Raw genomic sequence first — 16207 nt, 5'->3', positions numbered from 1 at the left:
GAGCATGACAAAGAAACAAGCAGTTCTGAAGTCAGAACGAAAATAGTCTACTTCAGGTATAAAAGTTCAATTCTCGTCGCCTGAATCAATTATGGAAGGCCTTCCTTTCTTCTGTGGTTGAGGCTGAGACTTTTCATTGTCTTTGGAGAAGAAATTTGAAGGTGCATATCCTGTGTAATTCTGCGATCGATTTCTTTTGAGTTGTGAAACTCCCTCGAGTGTACGATGCCCAGTGGATAGTGCGTTTTTTTTTCCTTTTAAATACCGTTCAATGGCATGATTTTAAGGGAGTCGAGCTCGTTATCATCTCCGTTTCTTTTTGTGACCTCGGCGTAGGACTCAGTACTCAGGACCTTGTCAAGTTCTTGCGGCGTCATTTGTTTTAAGATATTTCCAAGATGGCGGGACTGGCACGGGCTTCCTAAGACGTTTGTTCATTCACTATTTTGTGCAGTGTGGTGTATTTTGACTATGTTTATTCACAGCGACAGAGTTGAGCTCTTTTGTTGCTTCGTTTAAACTACCGGAAACCTGGAAACATCTACCTTCTTGAGATGGCTCTCAATTTGGCGTTGTGTGGTTTTCGTTTGTTTATATTTTACTGGACTCGGTATCATACGGATCTTGAGCAGATGTTCAAGAGAAATCGCCAAAATATTCGTCAAAATGGACACTGAAAGTTGGAAGTTTCCATTAAAGTAGGTCTTCAGCCTGAGGGAGCTCATAATCGTCATTCAGAAACTGTAATTAATTAAATTCGTCAATTTTTTTTGGAAAAAAACTACAATAACAACAAAGTTCTGGCAATACTAGTTGCAAAATTCTCCACACAATGGCTTTTTGCCTTTCATTTTCCTGAAATTTTATTGATTACTTTAAACCAATCTTGAAATCTGATTGGTTGTTTTGTTTTACTGTCCCATTCTCATTGGCTGAGAAAAAGTTGCGATTTAGAGCAAAAAATAATGCGATTCGTGAATAAATCGCACCACTGAGAGCCAATCAGATTGCAAGGATAACCAGTGATTTCAAAATGGATTTAATAAAGTGACTAATCGCTTGATATCGCAAGATATCAGGACAGTAGACACAGCTTCTGATTGGCTAATAGCGAATTTGGGTACGGCAATTTTGCTAGTGAATGATTTGAGGTTTAGACCATCATTTCACAGAAACCACCGTGTTCTCAAACACCAAAACCTGACAAAAATTGTGACAAATAAATTTAATTATATACTTATTTAATTGCCACTGAGAACTGATGAATTACAGTAGAACCCCGGTAACTCGAACTCGGATAACTCGAATTCCCCGCTTACTCGAACTAAGTTTCGTTACCCTTGATAAAAATTTACCCCGATAACTCGAATTCTGGTTCATGTAATCGGTAAAAACACTCAAAACTAACACCACAACAATTTCATTTTAATTAGCGCAACCGACCGTTCACATATTTGACAGTCATTTCCCAATCTTACTGGATGCGGTGCCTTTAGCTGTCACTGTATACTGAAGTGCTGAAAAATCAGCAGACTATCAATTATCAACATGGCAAGTTGGATGTACCATCGACCCCGATAACTCGAAGCCCCGCTAACTCGATCTGTTTTTCGTTTCTCTTCAGAGTTCGAGTTACCGAGGTTCTACTGTATTTATAATGAAATACGAAAATTCTTGTTATTACTGTGTTGAAACTAAATTCTAACAACACTCGCCATTCGAGAGAGTGACTCAAAATGCACACGCCCCGTGATATTTACACTCGCCCAGAAAGATGCCTTTCCTCGTCCCCCCCCCCCCCCCCAAAAAAAAAAAACCCCGCAATGATCCCGACATAGTCAATCGAACCCAATTAAACTGAATTTCAAACGAACTAATCGAACCCAGTCCGTGGATTGAGTTCGATAAAGTTCGGCTATCCAACGATATCGAACTCGCACAGAAAAAATTGGTTAATGGAACTCAATTGAACGCTCGATTTCCGAACTCTTGATTTTTGTAAAACTGGTGTTGAAAGTCAGTAGGTCGTTTTCACTGTCACGAAATAAAAACAAATCAAAATCATTAGGTGGATGAAGTGATCCCATAGAAGATAAATAAAGAAGAAATTTTTTCCAAGTTTTAGGTCTGTGCGCTATTCCACACTTCAGATATTTGTCGAACTGTTTCGCACAAATGTACAAATCTTTGCAGATGTGAGCATTGTAAATTGCAATTCCATTTGCTAGAGCATTTGTTTTGTCATTCACTTTAGGATGATTTTAAGGTAGACAGAGACACATCACCTGCTCTGGAGGCTGCTACTTCAAATGTGAGTCAGTGCAGATGTCTTTGATTCTTTAGTGTGTTGTTTCAAATATTGTCGTGTCTTCTGGACAGGATATTTTCGACATTGTGCTGGTTAAACAAATGGCTGAAGTCGTAGTATTAGGATCTGGACAGCTTTTTCTCGAGCAGTCCCAGAGGATATGGAACTGGCCATCTGTCGCAAAGTGTGGCCATTTTCTGTAGCTGTACATGCCTACTCTGTGTAGTCAAACAAACTCACAAGTTTACTCACAAGTGAACATAAGTTTACATTTTAGTACTGACGTAGATGTTAGTTTTATCTTTTATTTTACGGTCCGTGTATTGCCGCGAATTCATATGATGTAGTTTTTATACCCCGCGGCCATTGATTGTTTTTATCAATCGAGAGAGTTTCCTCGCTCCAGAGGTCAAAAGGAATGACTTAGTTCGCGGCTATTGCTTAGCATCATAGTGGATGAGATGACAAGCTGACTTGTAAGGTTTTAACAGTACGAAAGGGAACCTGTCCCACATGTACGACACTTTTTCTTCTGTAGGAGGACCGCAAAAAGATAGAAGCCATTGAATGGCTGGTGTTTGATCCATCCCAGCGAAGTGAAGCTTTGAAACAAAGTAACGCCATCATGCGCTGCTTTATTGGTGAGTTGAAACCCTCTGACGTCACCATACATAACTTATTGTACATTGCACAAGTTGGAAGAACTTTATTAACATTGGCTTCGATCACTGAGAGTAAATTTGCCCTGCATTTGTGACTTCGTATTATTACCCTGAGAGATAGTTTTCTATCTCGAAGATCCTTTTAATCAAGGTTTAGTTAAGCTAAATTGACAAGGTTGTGGTATCTTTGGTGAAATCTTTAATCTTTGAATTGTCTATTGATGTTCGTGCTATTCATTTATTTGAATAGCCACGAGAAAGCACGCCGCAGCACGTGAAGTTTTTCAGAGGGTTCCAGCTGACTCCATTCACGTGATTCATAAAGAGTGGCAAGTTAGGGTCAGTACTCTGCTTTCTCTGCTTTTACTTTGGGATCGTTATCGTTAATTTTTTAATTAGCTCTTCCAGTGGTTTCTTCTCAGTAGGGAATTAGGTCTGTCAATCACACGCACAATTTTGTCTTGATTTTCATTAAGTGAAAAATTGTTCTAATTCTCGTTTAACAGGGTGCAGGGTTCCACCTGAGAGACTGGCTCCACCTTAGGGACTGAGACGTAGAGGGTTGCCCTCTTCCCCCCCACCCCCCCTTCCCTTCACCCCTACATTTACAAATGAAAGTTGAGATTACAGTTAACATTTAAAAATATATCATCCAGGTCAACCATTGAAACAATCTCACCACAATACCTCCGTATCATGTTTGAAAAATGTACCTGATTTCTACTCAGCGCATATGTTATAGATAATCAGATGTGTATCTCCCCAGACCTCTCTACAAAGTTGCTGGCTTGCAGCCATTGGAAAACGCAAGCTTAAGGTGGAACGTTCCTGACCCAGTGAGCTTAGTGTTTCTTAGGTTTGTTGTTTGTGAACATTTGACAGGGTGGAACTAGCGCGTTACCTGCTGGTGATGACAATGCCATACGTGAATATCTGTGCATCAAAGCTTACTTGGTAAGTCAATTCTGCCATCCTCTGTAATCTTACCAATAGATTTTCATGCTTTTGGTAAGTGTATTACATTGATCGGTTTAAAGGATCAGATTGGGGTTTCTGGTTCCAATGTGTTACTCATTATGTGCTAGTCGTAACAGATAATTGTTATCGATGATGGTTTTATTTACTGTTTTCGTTACCAATTTATTATGCAGGAGGCACTGGATGCATTTAATGATTGGTTTCAGCATTTTCATCACAGCGTCCCAGTAAGTCAAACCTGTTACTTTTGATGTCTGCTGGTGCATTTGTTCCTGCAGCCTTTAGACAGGGCTACTACTATTCTTATTCTTTTCTGTCGTAGCCAAAGCCACGCCACGAAGGTCACGCTAATTTCACGGAGAAGGTGGCATACGAGCAGCAGCTTAAACAGTACGAGGTAACGTTCACCCTTTAATACAATGCGTCCAGATGTTGGTGGCGTTTTTGAAGGGTGGGATTACTGATCACTGTGCTTGCCGTACAAATGTAACTGACTGGTTGATTTTTTGACTGATCATTGCATACTGCAGGTGGAATTTGGAAGATGGAAGAACTCACTTGACATTCATACAAAGGTAAAAGAGTTGGACATGATGTTTATATTGTTTGTCGATTTACTCATTTTGAAATATGTAACGTATTTTATTTGCTGTTTAGGCCACAGTGGAAAAAATTTACAACGTTCTTCTATTCCCTGATGGAGGCTGGATGGTAGATCACAGAGCGGTAAGAGTATGCTGTTTATGTTCGCACTATGGGGTTTGACTGATAACGCTTGCTTCATTTTTTTCATTTCTGATTTTCACCAAATCTGAACTTTCGTAGTATTTTGGGTATACTGAGATAAACTGTCTCGGTTTATATGTTAATCCCGGGTTGATTGCAATGACGAACAAGGCAATTCTCCTTTCATTTTTAAGAGAACTAATGATCTGATGTCGACCTAATGATTGAAAGAATTAGCATTAGTGGAGATCAGACTTGTGTACGAGTACGACTTTTCAATTCTACTTTGAAGGCTCTACATTATCACGTCACATACCCATCTCATGCCATGAGCTACCCTCTCTACCTAAAACCAACATGAAGAGCGAGGGTTCTGGAAACTTCACTGGTTTGAAATTCAAAAATCGTTCTGAACTAAAGGTGCCTATTTTGTTTGGTTTTAGGACGACGAGGAAGATTCAAACCGCACTCATCAACTAGAGTTGCTAAGACAGCTTTGCATTCCACTCGTCTGTTACCTGCTTCATAACGTGCTTCACTCAACACGACAGTACAAACAGGTTAGCGACAAATCCTGCGTGTTAAATAGTCGCTCTTGGTTTATTTTTTCTTAGAGATACTTGAGCTGCAAGCTGAAAAGGACGGTTAGCTCCGATAAAGGAGATTAGTGTTTTTTACAGTCCAGTACTCTGAGTTGTGTGAGGGTTTTTGAGATAACTTTTGACTGTGATTTCTGTTGCAGTGTTTGCAACTCGCTGATGTTATTACCTCAGAACAATACCAGCTTTATGAGGTAAGATCATCCCTCCTGTGACCCTCATAAAAACTCCAGAATGGTTTCTGGTTGTTGACCTATCAGAAAATTGTGCGAGTATTTACGAACATACCAAAGCTGTCTCCTCGCGTTATAATGTTAATAAGATCGCGGGCTCAGTCGGTCATTACTCCGAAAAATAGTATCAGTGAGGATGACGACGTAACATCTTAAATGCAGTCTGAGTTTTATTTACAGCTTATGTGATGTTGGGTAAGTGGGTTTATCACCCATATATAGACATTATTCTCAAGGTAATCCCTCTCAAGCTATTTTTAGTCACTCCAGGGTTCGGAAATCCCAGCAGGGTCCAGAAATAACCATTCGTATGACCCAAAGTTTTCTCATGTGGACAGTTCGATTGGCTTTACACGCATTTTCATCCCCCGCGAAAACATCCACGCAACGTGGGTGATAACAGTGTCCGCGGATGAACTGGGTACCATGTCTTAATATAGCTTGAGAGGGATTACGTTAGGTATAAGATCTGTATCTCTTCATGCTCTCTTTAACCTTTTCATCCATGTATGTGCTATTGGGCTCAATTATACATTTATTTTTTTGCCAGGTATTCAGGAAAGACGAGCTACAGAAGATGCTATCGCTATTCAGGGAAACATCGTTAGCATTGCTGGGAAATAATCTGGATCCTCTCGGCTATGAAATGCCGGCACAAAGTAACAAGTGAACAAATAAACTGTCGTGTATTGTAAAGGAACACTGAGAAAGTAAACATTCGATGACGAGTAGAGAGTGACAATGCACTATGAAGCTGTAGTGGTTACAGATTTCCTGGGTATGTCGACTCGTACTTATTTTGTACAAAAAAATGTTGAGGAATTACTTTTGTTCTGAACGTTCCTCTTAACGTTGTCATATGTGACTAAGATGGACGATCTGATTTAAAGAAACTTATTCCACTTAATTTAGTGAAGTTCTCTATTTTCTCTCAAATTTCAAATATGAAGACGCTAAAATCAATGGTGTTTGCCTGGCATGATGTGACTGTTCCTTGTGGTTTTTAGCATAAGGTGCATAGCTTACCATTTCAATAGTGTTATTTTTCTTCGTGAATCAGACCGATATACAGGCCCCGTGTCGGAGCACTGAAGAAACATTCGGCGAGGCTAACGACCTGAGTGCGATCTGGGGGAGAAAGATCTCGCTTCGAGAACCTTCTCCCCAGTCCGCGCTCGGCTGGCTCCTCGTGCATGCCGAAGTTTTTTTTTTTTTTTTTTTCGCTCTTTGCGGCCAAAGTAAGAAGCCTGTTTACGGGTACCTTACCTTATTTGATACCAAAATATTATTTTTGCTGATCATTTTCAAATCTTAATATGTCTTTGATTGCGCTGCACCAATACATTGACTTTCTGATAATTTCTAGTTCTCTGCTTTCGTGACCCATATTGTCCAAAGAGACAAATATGTAAAACATGCAATGATGGTGTTATCTTTTTTTTTATGACTCGTAAACAGGCAAGCTCTGTTTGAGGCAACAGGAACGTAGCCAACATTCCCCGTCAGCTTGGGTAGGCGTATTTCTATGTTGCCCTCGCGCCCTCCATCCGTCATTGCCATTTATGGGTTTCGGCATGCCACAAAGCAAGCAGCGAAGCGCGTCAAACCCTGCTGAGTGCCACAGGCTATGAACTGAACGGAAGATATACATATAAACAAACGCTCTGGTTATGACGGGGAAATATATGAAGTTATTAATCACAGTTTGACAAGGTGTCGAGGTCAACTGATTAGAACAAGTAACGTGTGATCCTCTAGGAAGAAACGGCTGTCTCATGTTTTAATTCTCCTTTCTTGTTCAGTCAGTGAAAGTAGAGGCTGTGCTTGCTTATATTTGAGTACAATTTGAACATTCCACACGTCCGTGCTAAATAGCTCTGTAGTTTTGCTTGTTATCTTGAATTTTCATGGACGATCTAAAAAATCTGTTGTAGTAGTTGATCACAGGGTCCTTTTTCTGGTATTTACCTTGCCTGTTTTGGCGAATTAAGTTATGAAGTTATGAAGTGATAAATCTGCCAGTAAACTTGGCCACTATTATCAACAGTTGAAATCACTCGAGAAATTTCTATTCATCCCTGCTAACTCACCACTTACTGAACTGTTTATCGAATCTTTGTCATCAGGGTCGAAAATGTCACCTAGTTTAAAAATCCGCTTATTCCAGTACGACCTTGTGATCGTTCATTTAACATTGCATTAACTGTTTTAGTGTAGTTTCTGTGAGATCTTTTGAATGCTATGCAATTCAATTTGGCTGAGAACTTGGGTAAACAAATACAACTGCGTTTTAATGTGCCCATAATGTGCCCATAATGATAGAGGAACAAAACAAAATTGAATTCAGTCAACTTATGAGATAAGAAAGTGTATCAACCGAACTTGCTTTCATTCCGTTTTAGGGTTTTTAAGCTGTAAATTATATCAGTATGTGCAATTGAACACGTCTTTCTTTTCCCTTATACGTCTTTGCTAATTTGAACACGTCTAAGTTACACATGAACTTTAATTTGTTTGTAGATTAAGTTTTAATTTGGATGATCTGTCATATTTTTGTCCTATTTATAGTTCAATCTTTCTGTTCCATGCAGCCGGCTTTCTCCACCAAGCATTTCAAACCAGTCATACTAACTCTTTAATGATACACATGTTTCTGAAATTTAGGCATGTCTTAAAAATTCTACAAATACTTTGAGTTTACACTTAACTTTGTTTACCCTGGAGGTATTTACGAATATCGAACGATAAACATTACTTTATAGTTCAAAATATTTGACTGACTTTTTCCGACATCTTTATTATTCTCCGCCGTCAAAAGGTCATGACTCTTTAATAAATTTGTTCAAAGCTCTCGACCGAACTATGCTGAATTCTTTTTGTTTTCAACCGTTTCTGGATAAGGTGTTGTAATATTTGTTATTTGAAGCACACTTTCATACTTTCCTTATTTCTGTTTTGTTTTCATTATTTGTCTCTTAGAGTCTTGACGTCGCTTAAGTTTCCTTTTAACTGATGGATGTTACTCGGATCATAGTCTTGTACATGATACTTTAAAAATGCAGAGTTTCTAGGGGCTGAATGGGTCTAGTACATTGTTTTATTTATTACAGTTTGTCAGCACTTTTGAATCGGTGAGGTTTTCTTTGAGTGGAATGTTTTCATTTAGGTCCTCGTGGCCCTCATGGTTTGGGCTTTTAGGCCCGTTTTGAGTATATAAGCTTTCGCGTTCCTCAGGTGTCATCGGCGCTTTTGTCTCGCCCATTGTCAGCAAGGTATTGCCGCTTGAGTGTTCTCTGTGATCTCTTTTGATTTTTGAGCGGCAGCGGCGAAACAGTTTTTTAAACGCGTTTCTGTAAGTTCGGTTTAAACAAGTGTAAATAACAGGGTTCAGACAGCTGTTTAAGTATTCTAGCCACTTGGCTACGTTAAGAAAAGTGAGCCCAAAGTTCACTCGATTTGCGAACGACAGAACGACTATGAAGAACGGGAGCCAACAGATTACAAATCCTCCGATCACAACTGCTATTGTCTTTGCGGCTTTAATATCTGTTGCGTAGTTTCTTCCGATGCGCCTAGCCTGGTACCGTGCCACAAGGTAAATCCGAGCGTACATAACCAGCATTATAACTAAAGGTAGAAAGAAACTCGCAATGGATACGAACCATAGATAACTGGGATATGGCCAGTTGTGTCTAGGGCTTTGGATTAGCACCGAGGATGAAATGGCTGCAGCGTAGCACCATACGAAGCATATGATACAAATAGCGCGCCGAGTTGTCAGGATTTTAACATATGTGAACGGCGACGTGATCGCCAACTGGCGGTCAAAACTCACCGCCGTCAGGTTCATGATGGACGCAGTTCCACACAGAATATCCATACAATCCCAAAATTGTTTGAGTCTCGTGTCGTAAATCCATTTATTCTGGGTCAGCTGGAGGGTTAACCAGAACGGCATGGCGATCAAGGCCACCAGAATATCGCTGATTGCTAGAGAGATAATGAAGAAGTTGCATTTTGTGCGAAGATCTCTGAATGTGTAAAAGCTTGCAATGACGATGAAATTTCCGCCAAGAGCAACTACAATCTGCAGTGCGACGAACAAAGCTGCCACGATATTTGTTGGTCCCGGGTTTATGTTGCTGGTGGATGATGGCCCAGCTTCTGTCAATACACTTGACGTCGCGTTTGTAAGGTTCACCATTGTATCCATTCCTGATTGAACGCAACAAGATACAGTCCAAATGTTAACAAATGTAAATCCGAGGCGATAAACAAACAATATCTTTGTGTTTTTAAAGCTTATAACTTTTCTAGGATACGGAACTGTTCTTCTTTGTTAGAATATTGCTCCAAATATACTCGTCGAATCTCGAAATTTGAGGAAATGCGCGCAATTCCGCAAAGCTCAAATGGCGCAAGTCTGAAATCTAGAGAGCATGTCGGTTCACTGGTGAAAAAGAGCGCATCGATGTGAAACTAATGAAACCGGTAACTTAACAACATTGCAACATAGATTCGCTCTAAATTTGCATGATTGTGCCAAACTGCATCCACGGGTAATTTACGCGCGAACAAAGCTTCCTAATGTGCGATAAACGATGCACAAAAGATTTCAACTAAGGTGGCTAAACGGACGCCTTTGTTAAATCTACGTTCGCGAAATAAGTTTTCATAGATTTTGACCCTTGAAATTACTACTCTCAAGTACACAAAAAGGCATTAAGATATTGGGTCCTGGTGTGCCAATAGCACCTTTATTTAATAAAGGTGAACATATTCAGTTTCTCGAATGCTTAACAGCTGATTCATGTACAATGTGCGCTGTTTCATTTTCTTGCACTTAATATTCTCATGCGAATTGGTTGGGAAGGGATTATTATCTTGCCAAATTTTCCAGGTGGTTTTGAAAGATCGGTCAACTTCAATCAATGTTTTTATTCATTCACTCATTCATTTGTCCTAGGTGTTCTTATTTCGGGTTTTCTAAAGAGATACTTTTCACGTAATCATTTAGCAACACTGCTTAAACTAAAAAACAAAGGATTTTGAATAATGAAATAAACTAGGATTGCTCGGGGCAAAAGAAGCGGCGAATGAAGTTCATTGAGAAAGTGTGATGTTGATACGAAAATGTCACTTTTCTTTCCAAACCAAGTTAAATAAGAACCACGAGTTTGGAGCACAACATTATCTACTGACTGTAACTAATAGTGTTTTTATTAAACGGGTAAGTTTGCGTGAAGCTAGCGTAACTTTCAGTTTAATTTTGATGAATTATTCATCAATACTTCGTGAAGCACAATTTTGATTAATTATACCCAACAGCTTTATCTCCGGAGGCAAATTTACTTTTTTTAACCACTAGGAAGACTTGAAGATTCAGAATAATGAACATGTGGACCACAAATTTTCCGTGCTGTCGATTGCGACGCGTGCTTTCAGTACTGCTCCGTTGCTGCAAGTCGCTGATGCAGGTCACCTCCATAACGGTGTGAAATGAGCAAACGTTCGATGATGTAAGTCGCAGGAAGATAAGAACTTGTAAGATAAGAAGTTGTAAGGTTAATAGTAGATCTTCTATCTATGACACTGGTATTTGCATAACCTTTGTGTTTATTGAACAGCGGCCAAAAAAATAAAATAAGTTCCGTCTCCTAACCGCTGACCAAGGAGACAGCTGTGTTGCAGCTACTGTCTTCTAAACTGATTTCTGTTCTGTAGTAAAGGAGAATTGTTTTTCTGCATACACGATTCTTATGGTGGACGTTTTTTGAATGTATATGGGAGAAACATGAGCCCATCAAAATTTAGACCGATTAATTAATTAAATTTCACTTCACAAAATGATAGGTTGATAAAATATTAATAAAGTAATAATACTTGTTAAATAAAAACGATCCTGTTAATTAGAAAAAGGGTGTCTGTATATTTACACATGAGTACAAACACCATTTTTTTTAAAAGATAAGCATGACCACGTTGTGTTAATTGGACCATAATTCAGAGTGGCAAATGTTTAAATTGGTTCAGCAAATGTAAAATCTTTGTGTCACTTCTTTGTTTACGTTTGTATCTTATGCTACTAGACATAAAAATTTGCTTGAGATTAAACTTGTCATTTTATGCCAAAACTGTGTATTGGGTAAATCTTTTTTTTCATTATAACACAAGTGACGACAAATAAGGAGCCACATTTACGTTTTTTCTAGAGAAAACGTGCCAAACAAGGCTCTGAAATCATAAAGTGCAATATTGTTTACTTATTATTATGTCTCGCGTAGTATTGTGGTTTTCACATATTTACTTTTCATTTATTTTCGCACGGTGTGATTTACTAAGATATTTCCATAGGCCTTTAGAATCTCATTTTGAATAGTAATGTGAAAAAATTCTCATTCTACGATCCCTTCAGTAGGAAGGAAATTTTGAACAGTGTCTATTCAGAATAGCACGGTCAAAGCTCAGGTAATTGCAACAGTTTCACAAGCCCTTTCTGTTGCCCTTGATTAAATCCAACTTTAGTTTACAAGTGAAATGGAAAATTCATTAAAGGCAACAATTGGCGAAGAATTAGCCACAAACTTAAAATCTTATCTTGGCTGGTGGAAATGGTGCTGAAAACATAACAAGTCATGATAATTGAAAATTCTCAAGTTTTATGCGCGCACACCGTCATTGTTGTTTTCTGTAAACATTGTTTAAAGGTAGAAACGTGCACAGCTGGTGCAGCAATGTTTTTTTTTTTACACCAGGCAAAACCAATACAAGTGAGTAGGGCTAAATTACAAAACCACCTACCGAAGAGAAGCGAAAGCAGATATTTCTTCAATCTTCCTCCTTGTTCGCTACTTGCTTGATATCCAGAGGCAGCTGCAACGTAAAAGCATCCGATAATTGATGAAAACACTAATACACTTTGTTGACATTTAAAAGCGAAAAAACCTCCATACGATATTCACAAACTAAATAAAGTCAGACACTCCAATCAGAACAGCCCTATTGTTGTTAATGTCTGCAATTTCAGAAAACCAAAACTCCTTAAATCACTATAAACTTCTTAAAAGCAATGATGAGCTGTTTTGTCATTGGTTAGCAGTGTTGTGTAGCACGCTGCGTGCGATGGCACACTGTGGGTATTATCAGTTACTCTCGACAGTGCTGATTTTCCGTTTCCAATTCCTTCTCGAAAAGTGAGTATCTCAATGTTTTTCTACATGTACACAATAATGTGAGTCGATTTTACAACCTCGACAGCAAGGTCCGTTTGACGCAGAACAGGAACAAACTATTTCTATTTTCTCTAAAAATGACCTCTCCAGACAAGTAATTAACGAATTTCACGAAATGGACTTGTGTTTGACAAGTGAAGAATATGTAACTATGGTAACATGGTCACGAACAGAGAAAATCCGATCGAGAAGATAATTCCTTCCTGCTCAGTTTTCAATGGAAAGATCTCTAGACAGATTTGCTTCTAAAATCTTAGTGAAAGTTTTGTTTTTGAATACGGACGAACGCTTTTTTTGTACCGGCCTTAAAAAACCCTTACTTTCTGCCAATCTTTAATATATTTTAGGAATTTTTGCTTTTCTCTGTAATTTTTTAACCAAGCGTTTTCGCCTGGACTGTTAAAGGATGAAAGTCCTAGAGTAAAGAATCAGTCATTTTGGTTTTATCAGCTCACAACTGAAAACAAAAGCATCTATTTTGATCAAAAGCTAAACCCCTCCGTAGTCTTGATTAATTCCTCTTATAATTCAAATGTCACTCTTTTTTTAGGGAAAATAATCCTAAGCTGTAATAATTGTCTCGGCTAAAAGTTGTTTCCGAGCAATAGTAAAACCAAAGAGAAAGTGGAAAAAAGTTCTAAATTTGTCCCGTGCGGAAGATTCGTTGAAACATTTTACCGACAAATTCAAATGTTGATGGGTTTTTTTTTTGCACATTTATGAGACAAACTCCATTTTCAAAGAATTACAATCGCATTGTCATTTTACTAGATCTCATTTTAACAGCATAAATGAATAATGGACATTTCCTTTTTGCACTTAAACATAACACGGCAAACAGATAAATGGCAGTGGTTTCTTATATATGTGTATCTTGCCCTCTTTAGGAAAGAATAAATTAAGGACACTTTTCCAAAATAAATATAAAACGATCATCACCACAAGACTCACCGCAAGGTTTATGGCAACAGGAGGTTTAGGAGTGGCGAATTTGTGCGATAATGCTGATCTGTTTTGCCTCTTTTGATCTAGTTTTGTGTGCTGTTCTCACGCCGACAGCGGCAGTATATAATGTTAACAGTCGTTTGTTCTGTGGTTCATTAGCAAACTTTAATCATCCTTTTCAGTGACAGTAGACAAGAGATGCTAACACCGGCCGCGTTTGTCGCGAAACATATGGCCAATAAAGCTCACGCTAAACAAACAAGAGACTTATTTCGCCTAAGTTTTGTTCCGCTAAGGTCTTTTTTTTTTCAGTAATCGGCATCGTTAACTATTGAGCTAAAATTAGGGGGAGTTTCAATATTTATATGTTAAATAACATTGGTTTCCAGGGCAACTCAATATAACATTGTTTGTTTTCATGCTGTTTTTTCTCTCCAATGTAAAGTCTGTCTAGTCAGCCATCAATATGTCCTTATTAACGGAAGTTTTTGCAATATGTATTTTATGTCTTTTAGTAGGGATAACTGAAGAGGGATTTTGTTGATCAAGTTAGTGTATTTCCCTGCAATAATTCGTTTGGGATGGAGCTCTGTACTTAGCCCTTGTGGAGAGAAGTAAAAAGGATAATTCGCCATTTCCACATCCCCATAATACACCTTGCTTGACCCCCAAAATTTTGCATAAGCATTGTCTTCAGTTTCTTTTGGGACGACTTTAATACCCAGGAGAAATGGGAAACAAAGGTTATGCAGAATTTTGGGGGCAAACAAGGTGTATTATGGGGGATGTTGAAATGGCGAATGCGACCTAATAATTGTTCACGTAAGACATTTACAGTGGCAATAAGTCGAAATGCTTCACGCTGATGTCAATCAAAAGGCAACAACGACAGCAGTAAAACAACACCTGCCGCAAGACAGCAAAAACAACAACATTCTGTTCGAGTAACCACAGCTAAATAAATAAGGGTCATGCTGGCATACGACCGAAGCGATAGCGATGGGGGATTTTCCTTCAGGTCAAATAGTACTTTTATTAAGAATTCGTCATTAATTTGCTTTTACGAGACAAATTGTAGTCTATGGCTCGGCAGTGGGCTAGAAGCTGGGGTATGTAGAACAAAAGGTAAAAAATACAGATTGACGAGTGAGAAAAGCAAAATACTAACGATTGTGCTACGATCGTGAAAGTTAAGGCTTGTGAATTGTCAATCAAGTGGCTTAGGAGTATTGCTTTTGTGGAAAGCATTGAAGAAATTCTGTTAGTGAATTACAGAGGAATTTAAAATTTAAATTAAGCTCATTTTATCTTCAGGAACTATCTTGTAAGTCCTTCAAGAAAACGTTTTCACTGTGAATAAAACGACCGAGGGCTAGAGGGCTTCTAATTTTCTGGTCTAAAGAAGAATTCTGTGAGCTGTCTTCTTAATTTTGACGCCCGGAAGTCCATAAGTATTCTTATGAACTTTGTTTGGTAGACACTTCCTTGTTAGAGACTTAATATCATGTTCATCATCATCATCATTATCATCCAGGCAACATTTTCGAAATGTTGATTGTGTGAAATTGAAATTGGAAATCAAAAATTAATTTTAGTGTTCTTAATGGATATGACAATCAAGAATGAATATGCTGACGATTAATACAAACGTTGTCTGGATTCTTGGGTCGTGTGCTGTTACTCTCACAGTACGTTGTGGTGCTCGGTGGTAAGATAAATCGAAACTGATATGAGTACAGAAGCAATTTAATATGGTGCCAAATTAAGATATCATGACGGTGAAAAATCTACTATCAACATACATCAGCCATACTCATACCCATTCCAATGATCTATGATGGTTGCATTTTGGTTGTAGGGCGAATTCATCAGGAGGGGTGGTTTTATTTCTTATTTCATTCTGACAAAGATTCAATTTTTGTCAGTTTCAATAAAAAATTAAGACCACCCGTCCTCCCCCCCCCCCTATTTCAATGATAGAAAAAATGGTTTTTGCGCGAGCTCATTATTGATTCGAGAGGGTGGTGGTGGTGGGGGACGGGGGGGGGGGGCGGGGAAGGTTTGATTGTATTTCTCATTTTATTTTGACCAAGGTTGTAGCCTGTCCCAGGCGTTCGGTAAGTTGGTAGCAGCTTGGGCTTTTATGCCACCACGTGTTTCAAATCTTAACCATTATCAAACTAACTTGGTCATTAACCAAAACTATTTTGAGACCTGGCTGTTTGTCTTTCTCAAGTAGAAAATCTCGCTTAATATCGTATTTTTAGTCATCTGTCTGGTTGTCTTTTTTGTTTGAAAGTGAAAAGGAGCCGGCCCCAGAAAGATAAAATTCTGTTTATACGCTATTGAAATTACCAAGAACCAAACCAATTTTCAGACCAAAACTGTTTTACGACCACAATCTTCGGGTTGCACATATGCAGATGGCATTTGGTTTTTAAAGCATCTCCATGTAGTTTTACTGCAACCGGAGTTGATAAATAACTGTTCTTACCTTAAACGAACATATATATTATAGGGGAAC

At 38.6% G+C, this 16207-nt stretch overlaps 2 protein-coding genes across 2 annotated transcripts in view; one reads left to right on the top strand and one right to left on the bottom strand.

Moving 5' to 3' along the window:
• LOC145479958 (nuclear pore complex protein Nup107-like) overlaps window positions 1-6176 on the top strand; it is a 37085-nt gene extending 30909 nt beyond the window's left edge. Inside the window, exons 32-42 of the mRNA XM_081458436.1 lie at window positions 2255-2311; window positions 2847-2949; window positions 3221-3309; window positions 3853-3924; window positions 4122-4175; window positions 4271-4345; window positions 4479-4523; window positions 4606-4674; window positions 5118-5234; window positions 5417-5467; window positions 6057-6176. Coding sequence (XP_081314562.1) covers window positions 2255-2311; window positions 2847-2949; window positions 3221-3309; window positions 3853-3924; window positions 4122-4175; window positions 4271-4345; window positions 4479-4523; window positions 4606-4674; window positions 5118-5234; window positions 5417-5467; window positions 6057-6176 — 852 coding nt within the window. The remainder of the gene's footprint in view (window positions 1-2254; window positions 2312-2846; window positions 2950-3220; window positions 3310-3852; window positions 3925-4121; window positions 4176-4270; window positions 4346-4478; window positions 4524-4605; window positions 4675-5117; window positions 5235-5416; window positions 5468-6056) is intronic.
• A 2424-nt stretch (window positions 6177-8600) lies between these two features.
• LOC145479999 (histamine H2 receptor-like) lies at window positions 8601-15711 on the bottom strand. The gene is made up of 2 exons (XM_081458488.1): window positions 12308-15711; window positions 8601-9721 (listed from the first exon to the last, which is right to left on the bottom strand). Exon 2 carries the CDS (start codon window positions 9717-9719, stop codon window positions 8604-8606), a length of 1116 nt encoding a protein of 371 aa, XP_081314614.1. The 5' UTR covers window positions 9720-9721; window positions 12308-15711; the 3' UTR covers window positions 8601-8603.
• Between the last annotated feature and the right edge of the window lie 496 nt (window positions 15712-16207).

This window comes from Orbicella franksi, chromosome 2 (assembly GCF_964199315.1).
Source record: "Orbicella franksi chromosome 2, jaOrbFran1.1, whole genome shotgun sequence".
NCBI lineage: Eukaryota > Metazoa > Cnidaria > Anthozoa > Scleractinia > Merulinidae > Orbicella > Orbicella franksi.
This window is presented reverse-complemented; position numbering and strand designations above follow the sequence as displayed.

What these genes read in the sequence shown, in the direction of transcription:
- LOC145479999 (XM_081458488.1), bottom strand. Translation starts at nt 9,719, where the DNA reads ATGGATACAATGGTGAACCTTACAAACGCGACGTCAAGTGTATTGACA.